At 36.5% G+C, this 22,153-nt stretch overlaps 2 protein-coding genes across 2 annotated transcripts in view; one reads left to right on the top strand and one right to left on the bottom strand.

Moving 5' to 3' along the window:
- The window catches only part of Cad74A (cadherin-74A), a 355,590-nt gene that overhangs the window by 167,871 nt on the left and 165,566 nt on the right, over window positions 1-22,153 (top strand). The window contains exons 9-14 of the mRNA XM_068224966.1: window positions 412-605; window positions 4,578-4,761; window positions 4,927-5,176; window positions 14,032-14,255; window positions 19,497-20,065; window positions 20,525-20,632. Of these exons, the coding sequence (XP_068081067.1) occupies window positions 412-605; window positions 4,578-4,761; window positions 4,927-5,176; window positions 14,032-14,255; window positions 19,497-20,065; window positions 20,525-20,632 (1,529 nt within the window). The remainder of the gene's footprint in view (window positions 1-411; window positions 606-4,577; window positions 4,762-4,926; window positions 5,177-14,031; window positions 14,256-19,496; window positions 20,066-20,524; window positions 20,633-22,153) is intronic.
- The window catches only part of LOC136856809 (heat shock protein 68), a 143,879-nt gene continuing 132,155 nt past the window's right edge, over window positions 10,430-22,153 (bottom strand). Inside the window, exon 2 of the mRNA XM_067134929.2 lies at window positions 10,430-10,920. Within this exon, the coding sequence (XP_066991030.2) occupies window positions 10,816-10,920 (105 nt within the window). The 3' untranslated portion in view covers window positions 10,430-10,815. The remainder of the gene's footprint in view (window positions 10,921-22,153) is intronic.

Raw genomic sequence — 22,153 nt, 5'->3', positions numbered from 1 at the left:
GTTACTCACATGGCCAGTACAGTATGAGGTCTGATGACGTCACAGTCATGTACCATATTGAACTATTACATTCACCGGGTCGACCACAGCACCATTTTGTCAAAACAGCACCTATCTCTAATTCAATTGCTCATTAGTGTATGAACTCCGTAGATTTCATGTGAATAAAGATAATGTCTAACTTCAATCATTCCAACATGTACCTGTATATATTAGGTTGGTATATTTAAAATTGATTTTGTATCTAGCTGGATAACCAGATATTTGGATCTAAATGTCTAAATGTCTTATACTCCCTTGAGAATTTCATTAATCTTTGGAGACTACAAAGCCGTAAATGTAAGAAGATTAGGTTCAGTGATTCAATGATTCAAGGATAAATGTATTCTTAATTTTGTTGTATATTCACAGGTTTGGATTATGAAACCCAGAAATCATACTCATTATCTTTCGAAGCTCGTGATGGTGGAGGACGAGTATCTACAGCGAATTTATTTGTAGAAGTGGGTGATGTTAATGATAACAAACCCATTTTTGAGCAGCGTGAGTACAGTCGCACAGTACGAGAGGGAGCTACAAGTTTCGAGCCTCAACTGTTTGTTCGGGTAAATTATCATATCAATTCATTGACATAAGGATATTATAATATTGTAATTTATAGACTTTTCATTATGATCAATAAACAGTATAGGTTAGGTACATTTACAACATAATTTGTGCATTGGATCTGTTTAAATTTAGTCAAGGAAGCAAGGTGGCTGCATAGCTTGGGACATGTACGTAGATGGATCAAAAGGTTAGTTGCACTAACGCGCCGCAGCAGTGCGCTGTGTGTCGCAAACGTGGGCACAGCGGAGAAAGGGACAGACACTGCCCACACGTCTGTTAGGTAGGTCGCTGCGGTGTCTCGTCTAGTATTGTGTGAACAGCGGCCAAATGCAATGGCACGTCAACTGGATGTTCACTCCAAATATGAGGTGCGTGCATCAATCCGATTCCTATGGGCCAAGAGGAAGAATTGCACGGACATTCATCGTGAAATTAGTGCTGTGTACGGGGAGCGGGCCATTTCCCGGCAAGGTATCGTAAAGTGGTGTCAGCAATTCGAAGCCGGACGCACGGATATCACGGACAACCATCGCGAAGGCAGGCCCGCAACTTCCAGGACCTGTGCAAAGGTCAACAGTGTGAATGCGATCATAAGACAGAACCGGCGGATTAAACTGAGAGAAATCGCGACGCAGCTGAACATGTCATATGGCAGTGTGTTTGCCATTCTTCACGAGGACCTTGGATATCGTAAGCTGTGTCAAAGATGGGTCCCACATCTTCTCACCAAAGAGCACAAGGGACAACGTTTCCAATCCTCCCTGGCATTTTTGCAGACGGCAACGGGTTTCTGCGGCGAATCGTCACAGGCGACGAAACGTGGGTCCACCGCTTCACCCCCGAAACGAAGAGAACATCAATGGAATGGGTGCACCCCTCATCACCACAACGAAAGAAGGCCAAGGTTCAACCTTCAGCCGGTAAGGTTATGGCGACAGTGTTCTTTGACATGGAGGGTTTGCTGCACGTGAAATTCATGCCGAAAGGAACGACGATCAATGCGTCGTCGTATTGTCAAACGTTGCACCGGTTGCGTAAAGCGATTAAAGAGAAGCGCCGGGGAAAATTGAGTGCCGGTGAGATTTTGTTGCACGATAACGCAACACCTCAGAAGGCCCGCCAAACAAGAGAACTGCTGCAACGTTACAAGTGGGAGGTCTGGCAACATCCACCCTACAGTCCCGACCTAGCGCCATGTGATTTTCATCTGTTTGGTAAGCTCAAAATGGAGCTCGGTGGTCAACGTTTCCAGACCAATGAGGAGGTGAAGGCCACTGTCTCCGAGTGGTTGCAGAACGCTGGAGGAAATTTCTATGCATCCGGCATCGACAAGTTGGTTGTGCATTCGCAGAAATGTTTGGAGTCTCTTGGAAACTATGTGGAAAAGTGACGTTACAGTGTATGTCGTTATAGTCGTGTTGCTGTTGTATAGGTGGTGTAATAAATGGCCATAACTGGGAAGTGCAACTTATTTTCTGATCTGCCCTCGTAGCTGTGAGCTTGCATTCGGGAAATAGTGGATTCGAACCCCGTCATTGTCAGCCCTGATGATGGTTTTCTGTGGCCCACCATTTTCACACCAGGCAAATGCTGGGGCTTTACCTTAATTAAGGCCATGGCTGCTCCTTCCTCAGTCTTAACCTTTTCGTATCCTTGCATCATCAAAAAAAATCCATGCGTTAGTACAACATTAAATCACTAGCAAAAAAAGAAAACATATCATCTAGAGTTTCCAGTGCTCCACTGAAACTTTGTACTATTTTATGAATTCACAGTCGAGTACCACAGTATATGTCCTTGTTTATACCAGAACCAATTGTTTGCTTGATGGAATAAATTTAAATCATGAAAGACACCATGTCGTCACCATCATTTACCTTTATCCAGGTACTGGGTTAGTATAAATGTGATTTCTCTCCATTTGACTCAATCTTTCCATCATTTCTCATCTGTCACCATGTTGCAGTCATAATTTCATTGCTTTATACTGTTCTTAACCAGGTCCATTCTACTTTATCTAGGTCTTTCTTGACCTCTTTTTCCTTTTATTTGTAGTCCCATAGTTTCTGCATTTTATGTCATTCTTATCTAAGGTATGTCTAAAATATTTCAGTCCATTTTATCAATCATTCTACTTTCCCACCTTTAATTCTTTCCTTATACCTTCATTTCTCATTGCATCTTTCCCTGTCTTCAGTGACATACTTCTAAAAAATTAGCCTAGGCCTACTGGTACACCTTTCCTTCATAATAGTTTCAATTCTTTGTGATGGAAAACACTCAAGAATTGAATCCTCCTGCTGATGTTCATGTACAGGCTTGAAATTTTTATCACTTTCTAAGGACTAGAACTTCTCCATAACTCAAATTCTCATTGCCCATTCTTCAATCTATTCTCTTAGACTACTTTTTCCTCATTTCACAATATCATCAGCCAAAATCCTTGTATTTATTCTAGAATTTTCATCATGATCATAAATAATGCAGTTAGATAATACACTTCCATCTCTCAGTCTAGTTTCAATTTCAAACCATCCTATTTTGCTCACTTGGATCTTGACACAACTGCAGCATTTAAAACATGCTTGCTTCCGCCATTTCTATTGTTTCTTTGCAAAAACTCTCCCATACCACATATCTCCAAAATCTTCTCTAAGGAAATTGCCATAGGATTTTCTCGAAGTATTTATCACAGACAGATAACAATAGCATGTTTGTAGCTACTTTCTTTAAATGAAAAGAACATCGTGTCAATAATGCACTAAGCATTTATATACCACTTGTAGTTCTCAGAACCACGAACGGAAGAAAGGAACTTGGTTTGATTTGAAATAAGCCTATAAAACTACAATATACATATTTCATGTTGTTTGTACGCACAGTATTGCATTTGCAGATGTCAGTATTAACCTGTTCCTTTTTTACCTGTCCATTGGGCAGACATAAGTGAGGACACTCTATCTACAGTCATATTATGCCTGTAAACAGAGAAAAAGTACCCTACATTTTGAGTAGTTCAGAATACTGTTCCCCAGAAACACAGTCATAACAATGTGGCAAAGAGTAACGTACTCTATATGTTCATTATCAAAGTTATACCTTTTGTTAAAGATGACTTTTAGATATTTGGCAGCAAATTTAAATCACCGAAAGCTGACCACCAAAACTTTAAAATTCATACTTTGAATTTTGAAAATATCATTATGTTTTATCTTTTTGGCCCAGACTTTCTTCTTATTCTATAAAATCATGGATTGTGCTTGAAATCCATTACATATGGCAACCTAGGTTAACACCTTATTTTGAGCTGGAGTTTATAAATCTCATATTTGTTATTCTGTATTGACACCAATATCATATAATGACCTTGAAGGAAAATTATTCTACTTTCACCTTATTCAGTGCCAATCAGATTCTTAAAATCTGTAGCATTATTATTATTACTAACATTTTGAGAATCTGACTGGTATCGAATAGAGTAGAATCAGAATAATTTCCTTTCAAGGACAATATAATACCATATTTTGTAATAACATGTTTCAAAATGCCAACAAAAATGGTATGGTACTATATTTCAATATCTATGTAAATAGCAGAACTTTTGTTTATACCAGTACAGATTTTAAACATTGTTTTTCTTTTTTCTGTCTTATAAATATATTATGCTAGAAAACTATGAAACACAGAAATCATATTTTAAATGTTGAAGTTTATCAACAAGGAATTAAATTGTGGATGTTGGAAATATTAAAGATAACAAGCTAACAGCCATACTGGGTAATGAGGTGACCATAAGAAGTGATATGGTATTTATTATGTAGTTTATAGTAATTTGATATGTTTTCTTTGATTCTGATAAAAGATGATATTGATATATGGTATACTGATATACTGTTAAGCTAATCTTCCAAAATCTTTCAATAATATAATTTTGGTTTGGATGTCTACCTGCTTTTTTTTTTCTGTAGGCTACAGATCTGGATGGACCTGAACAAGGAGGAGGAAAAATATTCTACAGCATCCAGTCAACAAACAGTCCTGATGTGTTCTTTGTTGAGCCTATCAGTGGTGAAGTGAAACTGAACTCTCCTGCTCGGGCTGCAGACACTGTGCGTGGCCAGTATGAACTGGTAATTCGTGCCACAGATGCAGGTGCATTAATGTGTTTACTTTCATTTTATCATGTAAAGTAAGAGAACAGCCATTAGTTGTTATAAAACTTTGTCTAATTTTACTAATACATAAATAATTAATAAAGGTATTACACACTGTAACATTATTATAACACTGAGGGCTGATTCCATTCTTTTTGTGCAGGGAAGCCTCCTCTGCATGATGATACTCGAATCATAGTACGTGTAGGTGTACCTGGCAATCAAAGACCTATTTTCCGAGGCAACAGGAATGTTGGTAATGCTCCCTCTGGTTATTCTGCCACAGTCTATGAGAATGCGCCATCAGGAACTGATGTGGTTCAAGTCATGGCAACAGATCCTGATGGTCAAGATTCCCTCCTCAGTTACTTCATTGCAGGAGGAGCTCGTGACAACTTTGTTATAGATAAAAGGTGAGTTAAATAAGAATTTAAATCATTCTTCAGTGTAGATGTCAGGCTCTTAGCCAGCCTTATATTTCAGGGGGGATGGGGCAAGCAATATTTTGACAGATCTGTCAGAATGGCCCCTTCATGAGTGTTGATGCCTGCCCTCTTCATGAAGCTGGAAAGCAGAAACAAACTTGTCAGTGAATGAGAAAAGATGGATTAGAAGAACTGGGATTGATGAGGAGTGAGCCTGTCTATTTGACAGCAGCAGTATAGGAAGTCCTTGTCCTTGCCCTTCTGTGTTTTCATGTTCATCCCAGTGTACTCTTTCTGTTGCTGTTTCTTCCTCTTCCCACACGGACCTGCCATTGTGTTTGTCCTATTATGTGTTCCTTTTCTTGTTCCTATCTCTCTGTACATGACCTGATTTGACACTTGTTTGTTCCTTTCCAATACTTACAAAACACCACTGTGTGTTACATGAATATGACAGTTATACATTATGAAAAGGATATAGGGAAATTGCTCGGAAAAAAATGGCTAATTCTGATCAAAATCAAATATCTGAAAAACATAATAAATATTTATTATGAAAACTGATTCCAATTTGAACTATAATTTACACTTGATATTATTTTTCTACTAGTCTCTTTTAACATAATAGGTTCTTTTGGACATTTTGCTTCATTATTTTCCATGTGCTCTTACAAGCAGTTTCAAAATGCCTGCAAATAGAACATCACCACTCTGTTAGAAGTAGAGTCAGTAGTTCAGTTGGCTTATGTCATCAATTATCTTTATTCTGGCAAATATATGACTTGAAGTCAAGTGCAAACAAATATTTATTTTTAATTTAAGGCTTCACTAACTGAGACACAGATATTGTTTCTGAAGTTATACACTCCATTTTCAGTATATCAACTCTGGCATTAAAATCATGGTGGTACGTATTCCAAAATTTAAACATTTCAATTGGTTTCCCCTTTTTGAACAATAGTATTAATGTTTCTTTCATTTCAGTAGGTACTTTTTTAAAATTATTCCACAAGATTTTGGGTCATACATTTTCAGTCTTTATGAATCATCATCATCATGGATGAATGATCTGCATTTAGGGCAGTCACCCAGGTGGCAGTTTCTCTATCAGATGTTTACTTAGCCTTTTCGTAAATGTTTTCAAAGAATTTGGAAATTTAACAAACATTTCCCTTGATAAATTATTCCAATCGCTTACTCCTCCTCCTATAAATGAATATTTGCCCCAATTTGTCCTCTTGAATTTCAACTTTATCTTCATAATATGATCTTTCTTACTTTTAAAAGCTCCACTCAAGCTTATTCATCTACTAATGTCATCCCATGCCACCTCTCCACTGACACCTCGGAATATACACTAGAGTCCTGTTAATCTGAACGCCGTTAATCCGAACTTAAATATTCATTTCTTTTTTTAATTCTTCTTGTTAAAATGAAAGAACATATCATCACTGCCGGGACAAAACCTCCTATGTGATAATATTTTTGGAGATATACTGACCCGCAGCATATATATTATGAAGGGCGAGAATGCCCTGACAATATTCATACAATATTGCACCTTCGATGACAGAAACTTACCGGCCAAAGTTCTAAGCTAAAATATTTCACATGGGAGGTTTCGTCCCGGCAGCGACGATATTATACAATGAAGATTTACTTGCATTTTATTACTCATATTTAACTAGAATAACTTAATGTAAACATAATTACACATCATAAACCATCAATCACTGGTCGTTTATCTTTACAAAGTCTGTTAGTTTCTTTTGCCATAGTGATTGTAACCTACTCGAAGATGCAGTGTTAAACCAGCGTCTCATAAACATCACACCAGTTGGCGTAGCAGCGGAGTGTTGCTTGACGTAGCGCACGGAAAGTTCTAAGGCGGCCGCGGCATCTGAATGTTAAACTAGTTGTTCATTGTGGTCTTCTTCGTCGTCAGTCTGTTCCTCATCAACTCTAGATTCTTTCTCCACCATAGCTACATTTTCTTGGTCTGTTTGTAATTGATGACAGTCAGCTTCCATCCACTCGCTAATGTAATTTTCATTGTCGTTTTCTTCTCTACGGGTTCTTAACTAACCTACTGTAATTTTATACAGTATTTTATTAATGCAACTGCTAAAGAATGCACATTTCAAATTACAATATATACTGTACTGTATTGTAGAAACTATTTTCTTCAGACAGTTGAGGCACTGGCCTCCTGATCCCAACTTTGCAGGTTCGATCCTGGCTCAGTCCGGTGGTATTTGAAGGTGCTCAAATACGTCCGCCTTGTGTCAGTAGATTTAATGGCATGTAAAAGAACTCCTCTGGGAGACATTCCCGGCACCTAGCGTTTCCAGAAACCGTAAAAGTAGTTAGCAGGACGTAGAAACAATAACATTATTATTAGAAAATATTTTCCGGTTAATCCAAAAATTTCGTAATCCGAACAGACTCCGGTCCCAATTAGTTCGGATTAACAAGACTTTACTGTACCACTTAGTCAAGCATCTTGTCTCCTTACTCCCAAGTCTTCCCAGCCCAAAGTTTGCAACATTTTCATAACACTAGTCCTTTGTCGAAAATCACGCAGAACTATGCTATTTGCTTTACGTCACACCGACACACATGTTTTATGGCGACGATGGGATAGGAAAGGCCTAGGAATGGGAAGGAAGTGGCCGTGGCCTTAATTAAGGTACAACCTGGTGTGAAAATGGGAAACCACGGAAAACCATCTTCAGGGCTGCCAACAGTGGGGTTCGAACCCACTATTTCCCGATTACTGGATACTGGCCGCACTTAAGCGACTGCAGCTATCGAGCTCGGTAATCCTGCAGAACAAATCATGCTGCTTTCCTTTGGCTTTATTCCAGCTTTCATAACAAATAGTCCTGATGTAGGCCCCCTACACTGGGACCATACTCTAATTGGGGATCTTACCAGAGATTTGTATGCTCTCTGCTTTACATCCTCACTACAACCCCTAAATATCCTCAAAACCATGTAAAGAGATCTGTAACCTCGCCTAATATGATTATCCCAATGAAGATATTGTATGTATATTAGGTATTCAACCCGAAGGCTGGTCCAATACCAATGAAATCACAAGAATCTAACTCTGCTTTGATTATATCCTGAATTATGGCATGTACAGACTCAGTTAATTCATTCTCTATTTCGCTTGATGTGCCTTTAAAATTTGATATGGACTGGAGATAATCTTGAATATACTGTTCCTGTTTTGGAAGATCTGACAACTCTAGGTTGCTCCTGTTGATGGGGTATTCCCCTTCAAAATGACCTGAAAATCAAAGCTCCTGTTTTCCAATGTCAATGTCAACAAGTATCTCAACAAGCTGATTTTGTTTCATGACTTCTTTATGTTTAATGGCTTGAATTCTTGCACCTTCAGATAAAGTATGTTCTATCCTCCCATGCCCCAGTAAACGAAATCTCTTTTCATTCTGAATATGTTTATTGGAATTTTCATGCATCTCTGCTTTTCTAAGAAAGTTTTATGTAACAAGTACCGCCATTTTAAGTCCACTCTTTTTCACCACCAAACAAAACACAGATATAACAAAAACGCTTCTGCTTTCAAAGCAGGCTGCTAACCACGAATATTGTGTATACCAAGAAAATTGACATTTTCTCACTACTTTACGGTCAAAATATGTTTTTGGTTTCACATTTCTTTTCGTTAAGTCCAAGAACAAAACGGTTTACGTTTTAAAGTGTTCAAAAGACTCGCTGAGTTCACGAAGGGGCCTACTTCTTTCATTATTTGAACGCAAATTTCAACCGGATGATATCAGTCTATTTTTACACTACTAACAGAAACTCAGAATTTTAATTGGTTGTCTCCATGTCTGAATTTTCACAAATAAGGCCAATAATGCACTCGATAGCCTGCTAATTCAAAAGTATAGCCCACAATTAACAATACGGTACTTAATTGTCACATTTGCTCTGGGAGTTTCTACACACTCAAATATCAGAGAAGGCATGCCTCACTGGGGCCTAGACCTTGCGGAGAGAGGAGCGCAGGCAGTAACCAAACTTCCCTCTGCCACCCCACTCCAAGTCCCAAAGCTGATGGAAGGCAAACAAAATAAAAATTCCTCGGTGAGTCAAGTAACGTCCTGCCTCCCCTTCAGAACAGGTAATCTGCTGTCATCATCTAGTGAGCGATCAGTGAAGCATATCATCCGTTGTCATCATGTAGCACATATCAAATAGAGACTATTGTAGTTTTAGCACAATAACAACTGGTACTTTTGTTATGATATTTATATTTAATTATATTTCTTAGGGTAGGCATTGCCTCAAATGACTCCAAGCAGTTTTGCCATTGCCTTTGATATATCCCCAAAAATCTTATCAACCCCAATTGCTTTTCTAGCTTTCAACTTTTGTATCTTTTTGTCTTTTCCAAGGACCAAGGATCTTCTATTTTATTTTTTAATATTTCATGACACAATGAAAGCTCTGTGATAGTTTCTCTCTTCCTTACCTGCTTCTCAATAGATCCAAATACCCTATCAGGAGGCACAAAAATGTGTCCTCGATTGGTATAACAATGCTCTTTGTTTTTAAATAATTTTGATGGGTCACAGATTCTAAGGAGCATGCTCTTTGTTAATGGATTCTTAGTTTATGATCCAAACTAGAAAGCAATCACAGTGCCATATTACGAGCTTTTCCCCAACAGTTTCCTTTTTAACTATTGGAGAAAATGTCTCACAGCTGAAGCCATTTCATTAGCACTATGCCCCGTTTGAGTTTCCCCCACTAAGTTGCATTTAAAGTTGCATTACACTGCAGTTAAAAACCAGACCTGTTGATAACAGAACACCTCTTCCACCGACAGTTTATGAATGGGCTGATTGTGGTGACAATCAAAGCAAGCTGTACTTAATAATACTAGTCTGCAGAAAAGAAAAAAAAAAAAAAAAAAAAAAAAAAAAAAGGTTGCAGCTCTTTGCTTACCTATATTAAGCATTCTTTCACTCTGATCTGAAGAATTTCTTATTCCCGTCAGAATCTCAGCACATTCAGAACCACAGTTCTTGAGATAAGTATGATCAATAGCTTTCTCAGTAGTGATATATCAAAATGTTCTTTCTTCTAACACTTGTTACTTATCTCCCTCAGTTTCTCATCTTGTATCTTGATTGTCATGTGGCATTTCTCACATTTGATATTTTCAGCTAATCTTCTCTGCCAATTACCATACATTCATGTGATTTTTCCAGATGTTTGTGTGTACATCTGACTCCCTTCCTAATTCTCTCTCAGTGCATTGTAAGTAACGGAAATGCCTCTGATATTTTATTTTTATTTACTTAGCTGTAATTTTCTGTGGTTTATTACTGTGGGAAGTAGTTCCTGCTCCATTTGCCTCATGTTATCATATGTTTTGACTGGAATTGTAGCATACAATTTATTAATAGTTTAGATGTTTCACACTTACTTCATTTTGGACCTTGTTGCCATAAGACCTATCTGTGTCGGTGCGATGCAAAAACACTAGCAATTTTTTTAAAAAAAATAGCATTTTGGACATCCAAATTCCTGTTCAGACTGTTTGTACAAGTTATATCTGGTTCACCCCATGGCTCTTTGAAACTACTTCACAATCTCCTTCCTGATTGGAAGTCTATCATCACTACATCGTTCTCAGTCATCTTGTACTTGTTGATGTGAAGAAGTTCACCAGAAGACTGCAGCATATTCATCTGAAATAAATATAATCAATGGAATAAAAATCTACTGTGTCAGTATTTAAAAACTCCATTCTCATTTATAAAACTTAAAAAATATATGAAAAGTTTTCAAAATTAAAGGTTTAAAAGATTATACTTATACAGGGTGGTTGGAAACAATGTGAACTGGGTATGTGAGCATTAGAGGTTTGGTCATACTGATAAATAATTTGAAAAATAATTTGATATCTCATTCTGTTATCATTTAATCAGCTGCTGAAGTCAGCCAATCAGATCACTTCACACAAATTCAAATGGGTTTTGCGAGGCGGTGTTGCTAAATCTGCATATGGCTTAAGACCGGCTTGAGAGCACCATGTAGGATGCTAAATGGTTTATTTTGTCACCTATTCAATACATATAAATTTTACATTTAGGAATTTATTATTAATTCCGCTTGAGACATGTTTCACCCTTCATTGAGGGCATCATTAGTCAAATTACCTCCTCAAGGCAAAAATCAGGTACCTGATTAGTATTTAACATGCACAAATTAATACACATTACAATGGGAAAATTAAGTACAAGAAACTCTTGTACAATGGTGATGGTTAATCGTTGGAAGATGATTGTAGCATTGACATATCAGAAATATGCAGAGTGGTTTAATCTTAGTTAATAATCACGGGGGGCAGGGAAAATATCTTCCAACGATTAACCATCACCATTGTACAATAGTTTCTCGTACTTAATTTTCCCATTGTAATGTGTATTAATTTGTGCATGTTAAATACTAATCAGGTACCTGATTTTTGCCTTGAGGAGGTAATTTGACTGATGATGCCCTCAATGAAGGGCAAAACATGTCTCAAGCGGAATTAATAATAAATTCCTAAATGTAAAATTTATATGTATTGAATAGGTGACAAAAAAACCATTTAGCATCCTACATTCAGTATCTTCAATACGGACAACAATGATTTTTATCACTTGAGAGCACCAGTCGAAGAAAAATTTTGCCAGGGGAGGGATTTGAACACGGAAGTCCGAAGCTGACAATATTGCATCATAGCAAGTATGCTGTGGTGACACCGGCTGAAACCCACATGTGTTTGTTCTCGGTGCTGGTAGCTGCTTGGTGATCGTTCATTTATGGAAATTTTGTTGAGAAACCATGTAGCATGCGTACAGTGGACTTGCACTCACGTTGCAATGCAAGCCTTCTTCGATTGGTGATCTCAAGTCAGTCTAAAACCACATGGAGATGTAGCAAACCGCCTCACAAATTCCATTTAAAGTTAAAAACTTCATGATCGTTCCGTATTGAATAGAGAAATAAGATGTACAATATTAGAAGGATCCACCTTTCAATACTTCGTTGTAAGTTGAACTAAAAAGAAGTCACAACTTGTTTATTGGGACCGGTTTCGACACATTACAAGTGTCATCATCAGCCAAATAGTAAAGTAGGGCAAGATATAAAGATCTTAAAACAACTAATACATTGAACACAGGCAAAAAATTAACATTGATTCATATCGTGTTTTGGTCATTAACTGAATTGCTACGATATGAATCAATGTTAATTTTTTGCCTGTGTTCAATGTATTAGTTGTTTTAAGATCTTTATATCTTGCCCTACTTTACTATTTGGCTGATGATGGCACTTGTAATGTGTCGAAACCGGTCCCAATAAACAAGTTGTGACTTCTTTTTAGTTCAACTTACAACGAAGTATTGAAAGGTGGATCCTTCTAATATTGTACATCTTCTTATTTCACAAATTCCATTTGAGTTGCCCGCAAAGCGATCTGATTGACTAACTTCAGCAGCTGATAAAATGAGAATGGTGCAAAGTGTCGAATTACATTTTTTCAAATTATTTTTTCAGTATGACTAGCCCTCTAACACTCATATACCCAGTTCACGTTGTTTCTAACCACCATCCTTGTATTAACACACCTTGTAAATAAGAATTGTCTGAATGAATATGTTCATCAGTGTCTTGGTGTGTACTGTATCAGAAAGAGTGAAATCAATCATCATCATCATCATCATCATTATCATGAAATCAATGGTTTCACATAAGAGCATAAAATTCAATAATAATCAGTGAGCAATCAATTAGTAAAGAATATCATTAGTTAACTGAAATTTGATTTTATTAGAAACATTGAATACATTGCTGAAGAACATAGAGGTTTAGCTTCAACAAAACTCATAATCAGTATATAGTGAATGTTAATATTTCAAGCCTTATTAGCATGGGTATAGCCAGGGGGAAAGGTGTTTACTGGAGGTCAGAACACCCACCCCCTATGGAAAGAAAATAAACAGAAACTGACAATAAACTAAATGAACATTCAGAGACATAAATGTAGAACCGACAGATTGGTTGAATCTATTTTCTAAGAAACCTCAAACGTTGGATTTTAGGTTGTAAACTGAACATACCATTTGCTGTAAAACTGTTTACCTTGATTGTATTGTTCTTGTTCTGTATTTTAATGCAATATTTTGTAGTGTACTGCAATCTGAATATCAACATAATTCACTTGTATCAGTCTTCCAAGCACACACTACACATGCACAAGGACCTTCATTGTGTTCTATCATCATTTTGTAACTATAAACCCCCCATCAGCCGATCCTGGCTACGCTACTGCTTATTAGTATGATAAAAATTTGGTTCTAATGGATTCTGTTCAATGCAATAGATTTGTAGACAACAAGAAACTAAATGAAATTATTTATAACTCATTTGTAGCAAATTTGATGTTGAGCTTTGTATAAATAGTTCTCAAATTATTTAAAGGGAGACAAAATATAAAGTGTTAAAATGTTAATAACGTTTCTATATTTCAATAGCATTTTCTCCACATGAATGGGAGCGAATAATTATGCTTCAGGGATAGCAAAGTATGGAAGCTGTGAGAGAATGCAGTTAATCATGTGATTAAGAAACAAAAGAATGCTCTCCTTGAGATAGTTTCTTATGTATTAAGTTAATAGGTGTGACAGAGTATTTTAAAACTAACATAACAAATTTTACTGGAAAACAAAAATAATTTGAATACCTTAGTTTTTAACATTAATCATTTTTTATATAATGTAATAGTAATGATAGCTATGAATTGTCTGTAGCCAAGGTCGCATCACTGTCTCACCTGAAGCTCGGCTGGATTTGGAAACAAGTGGATCTCGCTATGATATTATAGTACATGCTGTGGATTCTGGTACTCCGATACGTGAAACTGCTACTACAACTGTTATTGTTGATGTTCTGGATGTAAACAACAAACCTCCTGTGTTTCCTTCATCTGACACTTCATCTTATGTACGCTATATCTCAGAGAGGATAGCTGTCGGTAAGAAATATACTTGTTAAATAATTCAAATTTAGAGGTAGTGAGTGTGTTTTCTAGTTTTCATTATTTTGTGAGCAAAAATAGGGTATCAAACTATAATGTTTAGATCAAAATAGAAACTACACACAACTGTATGTATTGACATATTTCACTTTTTATTTTATTTTACAATTTGCTCTTTGTTGCATCAACACAGATAGTCTTATGGCGACGATGGGATAGCAAAGGGTTAGGAGTGGGAAGGAATTGGCCATAGCATTAATTAAGGTATGCCCCGGCATTTGCCTGGTGTGAAAATGAGAAACCACAGAAAACCATCTTCAGCACTACCGGCAGTGGGGTTCGAACCCACTATGTCGTGAATGCAAGCTGACAGCTACGTGACATAAACCACACAGCCACTCGCTCGCTTACAACATTCTAAATGAGACTTTAGACCACACCATATTCATGAGAGGATCATTTTGAACTTTTTGATATCTCCTATAAAGTTCTCTATTCTGTTAGCTTCCTGCATCTATCATGTAAGTTCTAAAATACAATTTTCATGTTTGTGAATTGATAGGAACATGTATAGACTGTAGTTATCAACTTAGAAAATGTCCACTCTGAAGCCTACTTTGCATTATCATTATCATCACTAAACATGAAATTTAACAACAACAACACTGTGAAACCTCTCCTTACGGACATCTCTGATATTGGACACTCCCTTGATATAAATCTTATACCAATAATGATAACGTTACCTCACTTTTGCGGGTACTCGCAGGTATTGACACGGACGCCTGTTCCATGGCTTGGTTTTACCCATTCAGTATGGACACAAATAGAGTGAAGACTGAACTGCACGACAGTTAGGTTTATATATTTCAAAATACTTCTCAATACAAATAAATGCAGTGTACTGCATGTATTATCTGGAAATGATTATGTACCTACACTGCACACAGTAGCCTGCTGAGTCTCAGCAATTACAGTGGCATTAGTAGGAATTTGAAAGGTAAGTCATAAAACTGTCACTCCATTTCAAGACAGCTCAATGTGCATGTGCTTGCAGATAAATCTGGTGTAGGAAAAACACAAATAAAGTCAACTCTCCATCAAAACTCAAGGTCTTCCTATTGATAAAATTCTGTTTGAGTGGTTTTCAGCCGCAAGAAGCAAAAACATTCCCATCTCTGGTCTTCTTATTGAAGAAAGGCTATGTATTAGCAAGAGAACTTGGCTATGAAGATTTTAAAGTTTGAAATAGTTGGCTGGAATATTTGAGTTAAGCACAACATTGGGTACAAAATAGTATGTAGGGAATCTTCTGATGTCACTGGCCTGCAAACTAAATAGTGGAAAGAGATTATTTCCCCTCAATTATTGGAAAAAAGACATTTACAATGCAGACAAAACTGGTCTATTACTTTGTGCTCTTCCCAACAAAACTTTAAATTTCCGGGGAAAAAAATGTAGCAGAGGAAAAACTTCTAAAGGGCTACTCTGCTCAAATATGGCAGAAACCACTTGTTACTGGAAAGGCAGCAAACCCTTGCTGTTTTGAAGGACTGGATGTAAGGAACTTAGAGATGCAAGAAATTATGGTTGAGTGGTTTGTTTCTTTTGATAAGAAAATGAAGAACCAAAACAGGAAAGTTTTACTTTTCCTGAACAATGGACCTCCCATCCTGAATTAAACTTGAAAAATGTCCAGTTAGTGTTCTTTCCCCTGAGCACTACTTCTGTCTGTCAAGGCATCATTCGTGTTTTCAAAGGTTAATACAGACAGGCTAATACTGAAACAGCTCAGAACAAATCTTAACACTGCATCTTCTGCCTCTGATCTCACCAAATCTGTCACCATACTGGATGGAATGGGAAAGCTGTAATAACTGACACAATTTAGAACTGTTTCTCTAAGACAGGATTTTGTGCTAACAGGACCAAACGGAACTTAGAAAATCAAAAGGAGAAAGAAGTACTACAAGATTCAATCTAGGATCTTTTGAACCAGGCAAAGTACAAAAATGTTAATGCCAGTGAATACACCTTTACTAAAAGGAGTGTACTGCTCGAGAAAAATTCAATGGATATTAGCGAAATGGTGAAGCAACAACCCTGAAAGCTGGCGAGTGAGGAAAAAGATGGTAAAGATGAAAACTCCAATTTAGATACTCTGATAACCAACTATGCTTCAGTTTATTAAATGGTGGAACACTGAACACATTCACTCTTCATAGCAGAGACGCCAAAAGCCTTCAACCCATACAACAACTGTAGGGCATTCTGGAGAAGAAGATAGTCAACATGAAATGTTCTCAACAAATCAGCCTAGACAAGTTTTTTCAGGAAAATACATTTTAAAACAGCGAGAGTTGGTGAGCTGAAGTTCAGTATACAGTAGTAATTTGAGTTAACTCAAATTAAATGTTTTGCAACTGTTAACATACTGTAGAATAAAACTACTTATATAGTTATCTCTTAAAATGTCTTTTAGATAGCACTGTATATGCACTGTGAGGGATAAATTTTGTGCATGTAAGCATCCCCTCACATTAACAGACACCTCCCAGATACGGTAAAAAAAGTTGCATCCAACCAGTGTCTTAATAATAATAATAATAATAATAATAATAATAATAATAATAATAATAATAATAATAATAATAATAATAATAATAATAATAATAATAACAACCTAATATAAAGTGAAAGAACAAAAAATGAAAATAAAATGTCTTAACTGCTGACGAATCAAAACCGCATTCGTAGTGCAAATCCTACATAAATAAGCTTAACTTAAGTGTCAACACACGGTACTATTGCTGGATATCGGACATCCGATGATGATAATAATAATAATAATAATAATAATAATAATAATAATAATAATAATAATAATAATAATAATAATAATAAAAATAGGAAACCCTACATTTAAAACTAAGGTAAATGTGGCACACCCTAACTGTAAACCTCCTAGAGGGGAACACTGGTATCTTCCCATCACTACTCGCAATAGAGGTCACCAGTTAGAGAAGTTAATCAGCTTACCTTACATACTGCCCCAGCATGTCCGTAGCCTCACTTGTTGTTCACTCAACAAAGATCCAGATAGACCATAAGGTCCAAGATTAGCAGTATTTATAGGGACAAACTGTGCACTGATTAGTCAGTTTGAATGGAACAGACAGTAGTGGCAACTTAGGAACTTAATAATAATAATAATAATAATAATAATAATAATAATAATAATAATAATAATAATAATAATAATAATAATAATAATAATAATAATAACCTAATATAAAATGAAAGAACGAAAAATGAAAATAAAATGCCTTAACAGCTGACAAATCGAAACCGCATTTGTAGTGCAAATAATACTGCATTATTATTATTATTATTATTATTATTATTATTATTATTGTTGTTGTTGTTGTTGTTGTTGTTGTTGTTGTTGTTGTTGTTGTTGTTGTTGTTGTTGTTGTTGTTGTTGTTGTTGTTGTTGTTGTTGTTGTTGTTGTTGTTGTTGTTGTTGTTGTTGTTGTTGTTGTTGTTGTTGTTGTTGTTGTTGTTGTTGTTGTTGTTATTATTATTATTATTATTATTATTATTATTATTATTATTATTATTATTATTATTATTTACCCATTCAAGAATACAAAGTAGAGGAAATAGAACTCCTAAATTTTATTACCAACAGCTAAATGGACCATGACTTCACATTTTCATAAAGTTCACTCTGAAGGGAAGACTAAAACTATTTAGCATGAGACACAGCCCTTACTATAAGGGGAAGCAATAACAATATAGAAATCAGAATGGTCTAGAACACTGGAGGAGAAGCTCATACTACACTGCTGAAGAATAAAGAAAAAAAATATTGAATGGAAATAGCCAGAAACTAAATATGCTGGGATGCTGAACCACTCAAGCAATCCTATGATATGACTTCCCATAAAACCTGATGGGGCAGAAGGCCCAGTGATACAGAGGATAAGCCATACTACAAGGTGACTAAGTCAGAAAGAAATTACTAGCCAAAATTTCAGAGAAAAATTTAGAAAAATTAAGAAAGTTTAGTCACCAAATAGCAAAGTGAGTAAGGGAAACAAGGAAACACACTCGTACATCCTAATTACATGATACCCACTAGGGTAATTACACTCCATCTGCAGACAACCTGGAAATCTACATATTATAACTTAACTAAAATAGGAAACCCTACATTTAAAACTAAGGTAAATGTGGCACACCCTAACTGTAAACCTCCTAGAGGGGAACACTGGTATCTTCCCATCACTACTCGCAATAGAGTTCACCAGTTAGAGAAGTTAACCAGCTTACCTTACATACTGCCCCAGCATGTCCGTAGCCTCACTTGTCATTCACTCAACAAAGATCCAGATAGACCATAAGGTCCAAGATTAGCAGTATTTATAGGGACAAACTGTGCACTGATTAGTCAGTTTGAATGGAACAGACCACTAAGAACTTAAGCCCAGGAGTGCCAACTAACAAATATTTACAATACTCATATGTGGCACTCAAAATCAAAGATGGTGACATATTTTAATAAACATTCATTCAGTTTGCCAACGGCCGTAGCCGTGCTGAAACACCGGATCCCGTGAGATCTCCGAAGTTAAGCAACATTGGGCGTGGTCGAGAAGTGGATGGATTGCCACGCGCTTTTGGTGGGGGTAAGGGAACGGAGGAGCGGAAAGGAACTGGCCACCCTACCGTACGTAAACTCTGGCTCAGGTACACCTCTGCGGAGGTTCGGACCAGCCTTCGGGCAGAACACACCCTTACCCTACCCATTCAGTTTGGCCTGTCTCCATGAGACTTCACTATTTCTGGGTATTAAAAGTGTTGCCTACCACCAAGGAGAGGCCGTACTACTGTTACAACAACGATGACAACAACAACATTTCAACATTCTGTTTTACTCTATCAGATGGTCCAAATATGCTTTACCTAAAAAAACAGTTAATTTGGCACCCCCTTTTTACTTACATTTTAAATTCTTTTTAAATATACATATAGCCTATATTAATGAGGGCTATTTTGAAGACTATTTCAATAATTTCTTAGATTAATATTTTTACCCAGAATATAATGTATTCAGTTAGATATGAGATTCATAAATCAAGTAACAAAGTAATAAAACTTTTTTATTTTTATCAAATTCTGTTGTTGTTTGTAATACCAGTCACCTAACTATGAATATGCTCTTCTTTTCCCCAGACGAAACAGTTCTAAATGTCACCGCCATAGATCCCGATTCTGACGCACAACTGGAGTATTCTATTATTGAGCCAATTCGTGCTGCTGATCATACTGGTGTGGCCTTAAAGTCTACAACACCATTTGACTACAAAAATGCTTTCAAGATCAATTCAACAACTGGTGAACTGAAAGTAGTGAAACGCTTGGACCACACAGCAGCATCTGTCATAATTTTAACTGTACAAGCTAGAGATTTGAAAGCTGTCGACAATGTAGAAGATCAAGTGGCTACAGTTGAGGTTACAATATATGTTCAAGCCTATAATGACACCAATCCTTTGTTTACTGTTGGAGGATGGACACCAGCCAACCCCATTATCAAAGTAACAGTGCCTGAAGAACAGCCTATTGGAACTACACTACTCATGTTGTCTGCACGAGATCCCACCAATGGCAACACTATTAAAAGATTTGAAGAAGTCAAAACTGATGGAAATAAAGATATTGAGGATTTTGTGAGTGTTGGATTACAGTCTGGAAATGTGGTTCTTAACAAGCGATTGGATTTTGAGAGTTTAAAAGACAAGGTAAGAAAAATAAATCCATAGCCCTATTTTACTGTCATTCTTATAATTCTAATCTCTATTTACTAACATATTATTTACCTGGTATTTTTAACTGTAAAATGTTCAGATTTATGCATAACATTTAAGTCAAGCAATAGGCCTACTTGTACAGGGAAGGATTCTGAATAAGGAGCATCTCTTAATCTCAACAAATATTTATCTTTTGTCTCTGTATACTGCTTTTTCTGTCTTCATGATATCACTGATATAAAAAGCTCATTTTTTAAAACTGAATCCGTCTTGTTTTGCATATTTGATTCTAGATACAGCTACAGTATTTCAAATGCATTGCTATCATTACTTCCAATATTTTCCTGTATCACATTCCTTGAAGTTTGATCTGGGGAAAAAAACACTAAAAAGCATTTGCAGAAAATTGCAGCATTCTGTGTACATTTATACAATGATTATCTTTCACAGGTGCTCAGCTTCCAGGTGCGGGCTATAGCTGAAGATCGTACTAGTGAAGCTACAGTGATGATAGAAGTGGAAGACATTAATGATAACAGTCCAGAATTTCCAGAAGAGGTGAGGAGGCCTATTTTAAAACATCTATTGTTGAAAATCTTGTTTAAAATAAAATATATATTGAATTTAAAAATCTGTTTCATATTGAATACCTATTTAGATTTCAAAAATGCATTTTTTTGAAACAGATTTCCAGTTTATTAGGTCATGTTGAGTACATTTAGTACATGCAGAAGATTAAGCACAAAACAAAAATGGCCAACCAATGTCAGTGGGAAGCTCTTTCATTTGTGCTACGGTGGGTGAGGTCATTATTCTGTTGGCATAAGTATTGGAAAGGAACAAACAAGTGTCAAACCAAGTTGTATAACAATTGGGATATGAAATGGAACACATGATAGGATGAACGTAATCATCACCATATCACCATCACCAAATCACCATATCCTCACACACTGCCAGCTTCAAATGGACAGGCTCTCTCCTCATTAATACCTCTTTTGAGCTATGGTGGCCGAGGTCTGAAACCATACTGGTTTTCATCCAACTTATGTAATCCTTCCTGTTCCCTTGCTTATACATAGGTGCAATTACTGCTTTCATCCAATCAGAAGGTACCTTACTAACATTCCATGCTAATCTATGAAGTTATTTCATCCCTGGATGTGTTAGGAGTTAATGATATTTGGTTAAGGGGAGATACCAAAGAAGAGATAGGAGCCTATAAAGTGACAGGTGTTAAAAAGGGAAGGGCAGAGTGTGGGGTAGCATTGTTCATCAGGAACACTACTGTGTACAACATAGTTTCTGTTAGGCACATAAAACCAGATGCATCCTCTTTGCTGATTCAGTCAGTTCTATTTTCTTTCTTCCAAAAGCTCATTAATACTGATAACTCGCCATCGAATTCCATTTCATTTGCCAAGTTGTTTCCAAGGAGTCCTTCACCAGTCAAATGTAAGTGGGACTCTGTTACTCCCATAGGTCTGACACTTGCTTAAAACATTCTGAGTACGCTCGGTGAAAATTCTGTGAAGCAGGATGCTACCCTACTTACAGTATACATAGTCCCAGTGAGGATCTCTCCTCTAATGGGTTAGTGACTACTGGTGGATTGTATAGTCCTAGCCACCTGAGCACAAGGAGTGCCATGACTCAGAATATGTCTGAGATGCCCTCTCCCATTCCATAGCAACTGGTATTCTGACTATCAGTACCACTTACTATGCCAATCAACCATTGCCCATGGTTCAAGAAGTAGGATGCGACTACAGTAACCCACACCATGAACCATTAATATCCATGGGGAAATGATATACAGTATTAATGTTGTACATCTTTTAAATTAAATATGTAAACCCTCATCACCAAACTTCACAAACCATTACTGATTATCATTCTCATTTTCTATGTCTTCTCTTTATGTTTCTCTGGTTGTAAGGTGATATTCCACAGTATAACAAAGCTTTCATTCTTAATGCAAACACGTGAATACAATAATTTATTCCAGTATGTGGAAAGATTTAAACCCATATTAACTTTTCACACATATGAAACAAATATGTTTCACAATGTATTATT

This window comes from Anabrus simplex, chromosome 1 (assembly GCF_040414725.1).
Source record: "Anabrus simplex isolate iqAnaSimp1 chromosome 1, ASM4041472v1, whole genome shotgun sequence".
NCBI lineage: Eukaryota > Metazoa > Arthropoda > Insecta > Orthoptera > Tettigoniidae > Anabrus > Anabrus simplex.
The sequence above is the reverse complement of the archived record's forward strand: the minus strand, read 5'-3'. Positions and strand labels throughout refer to the sequence as shown.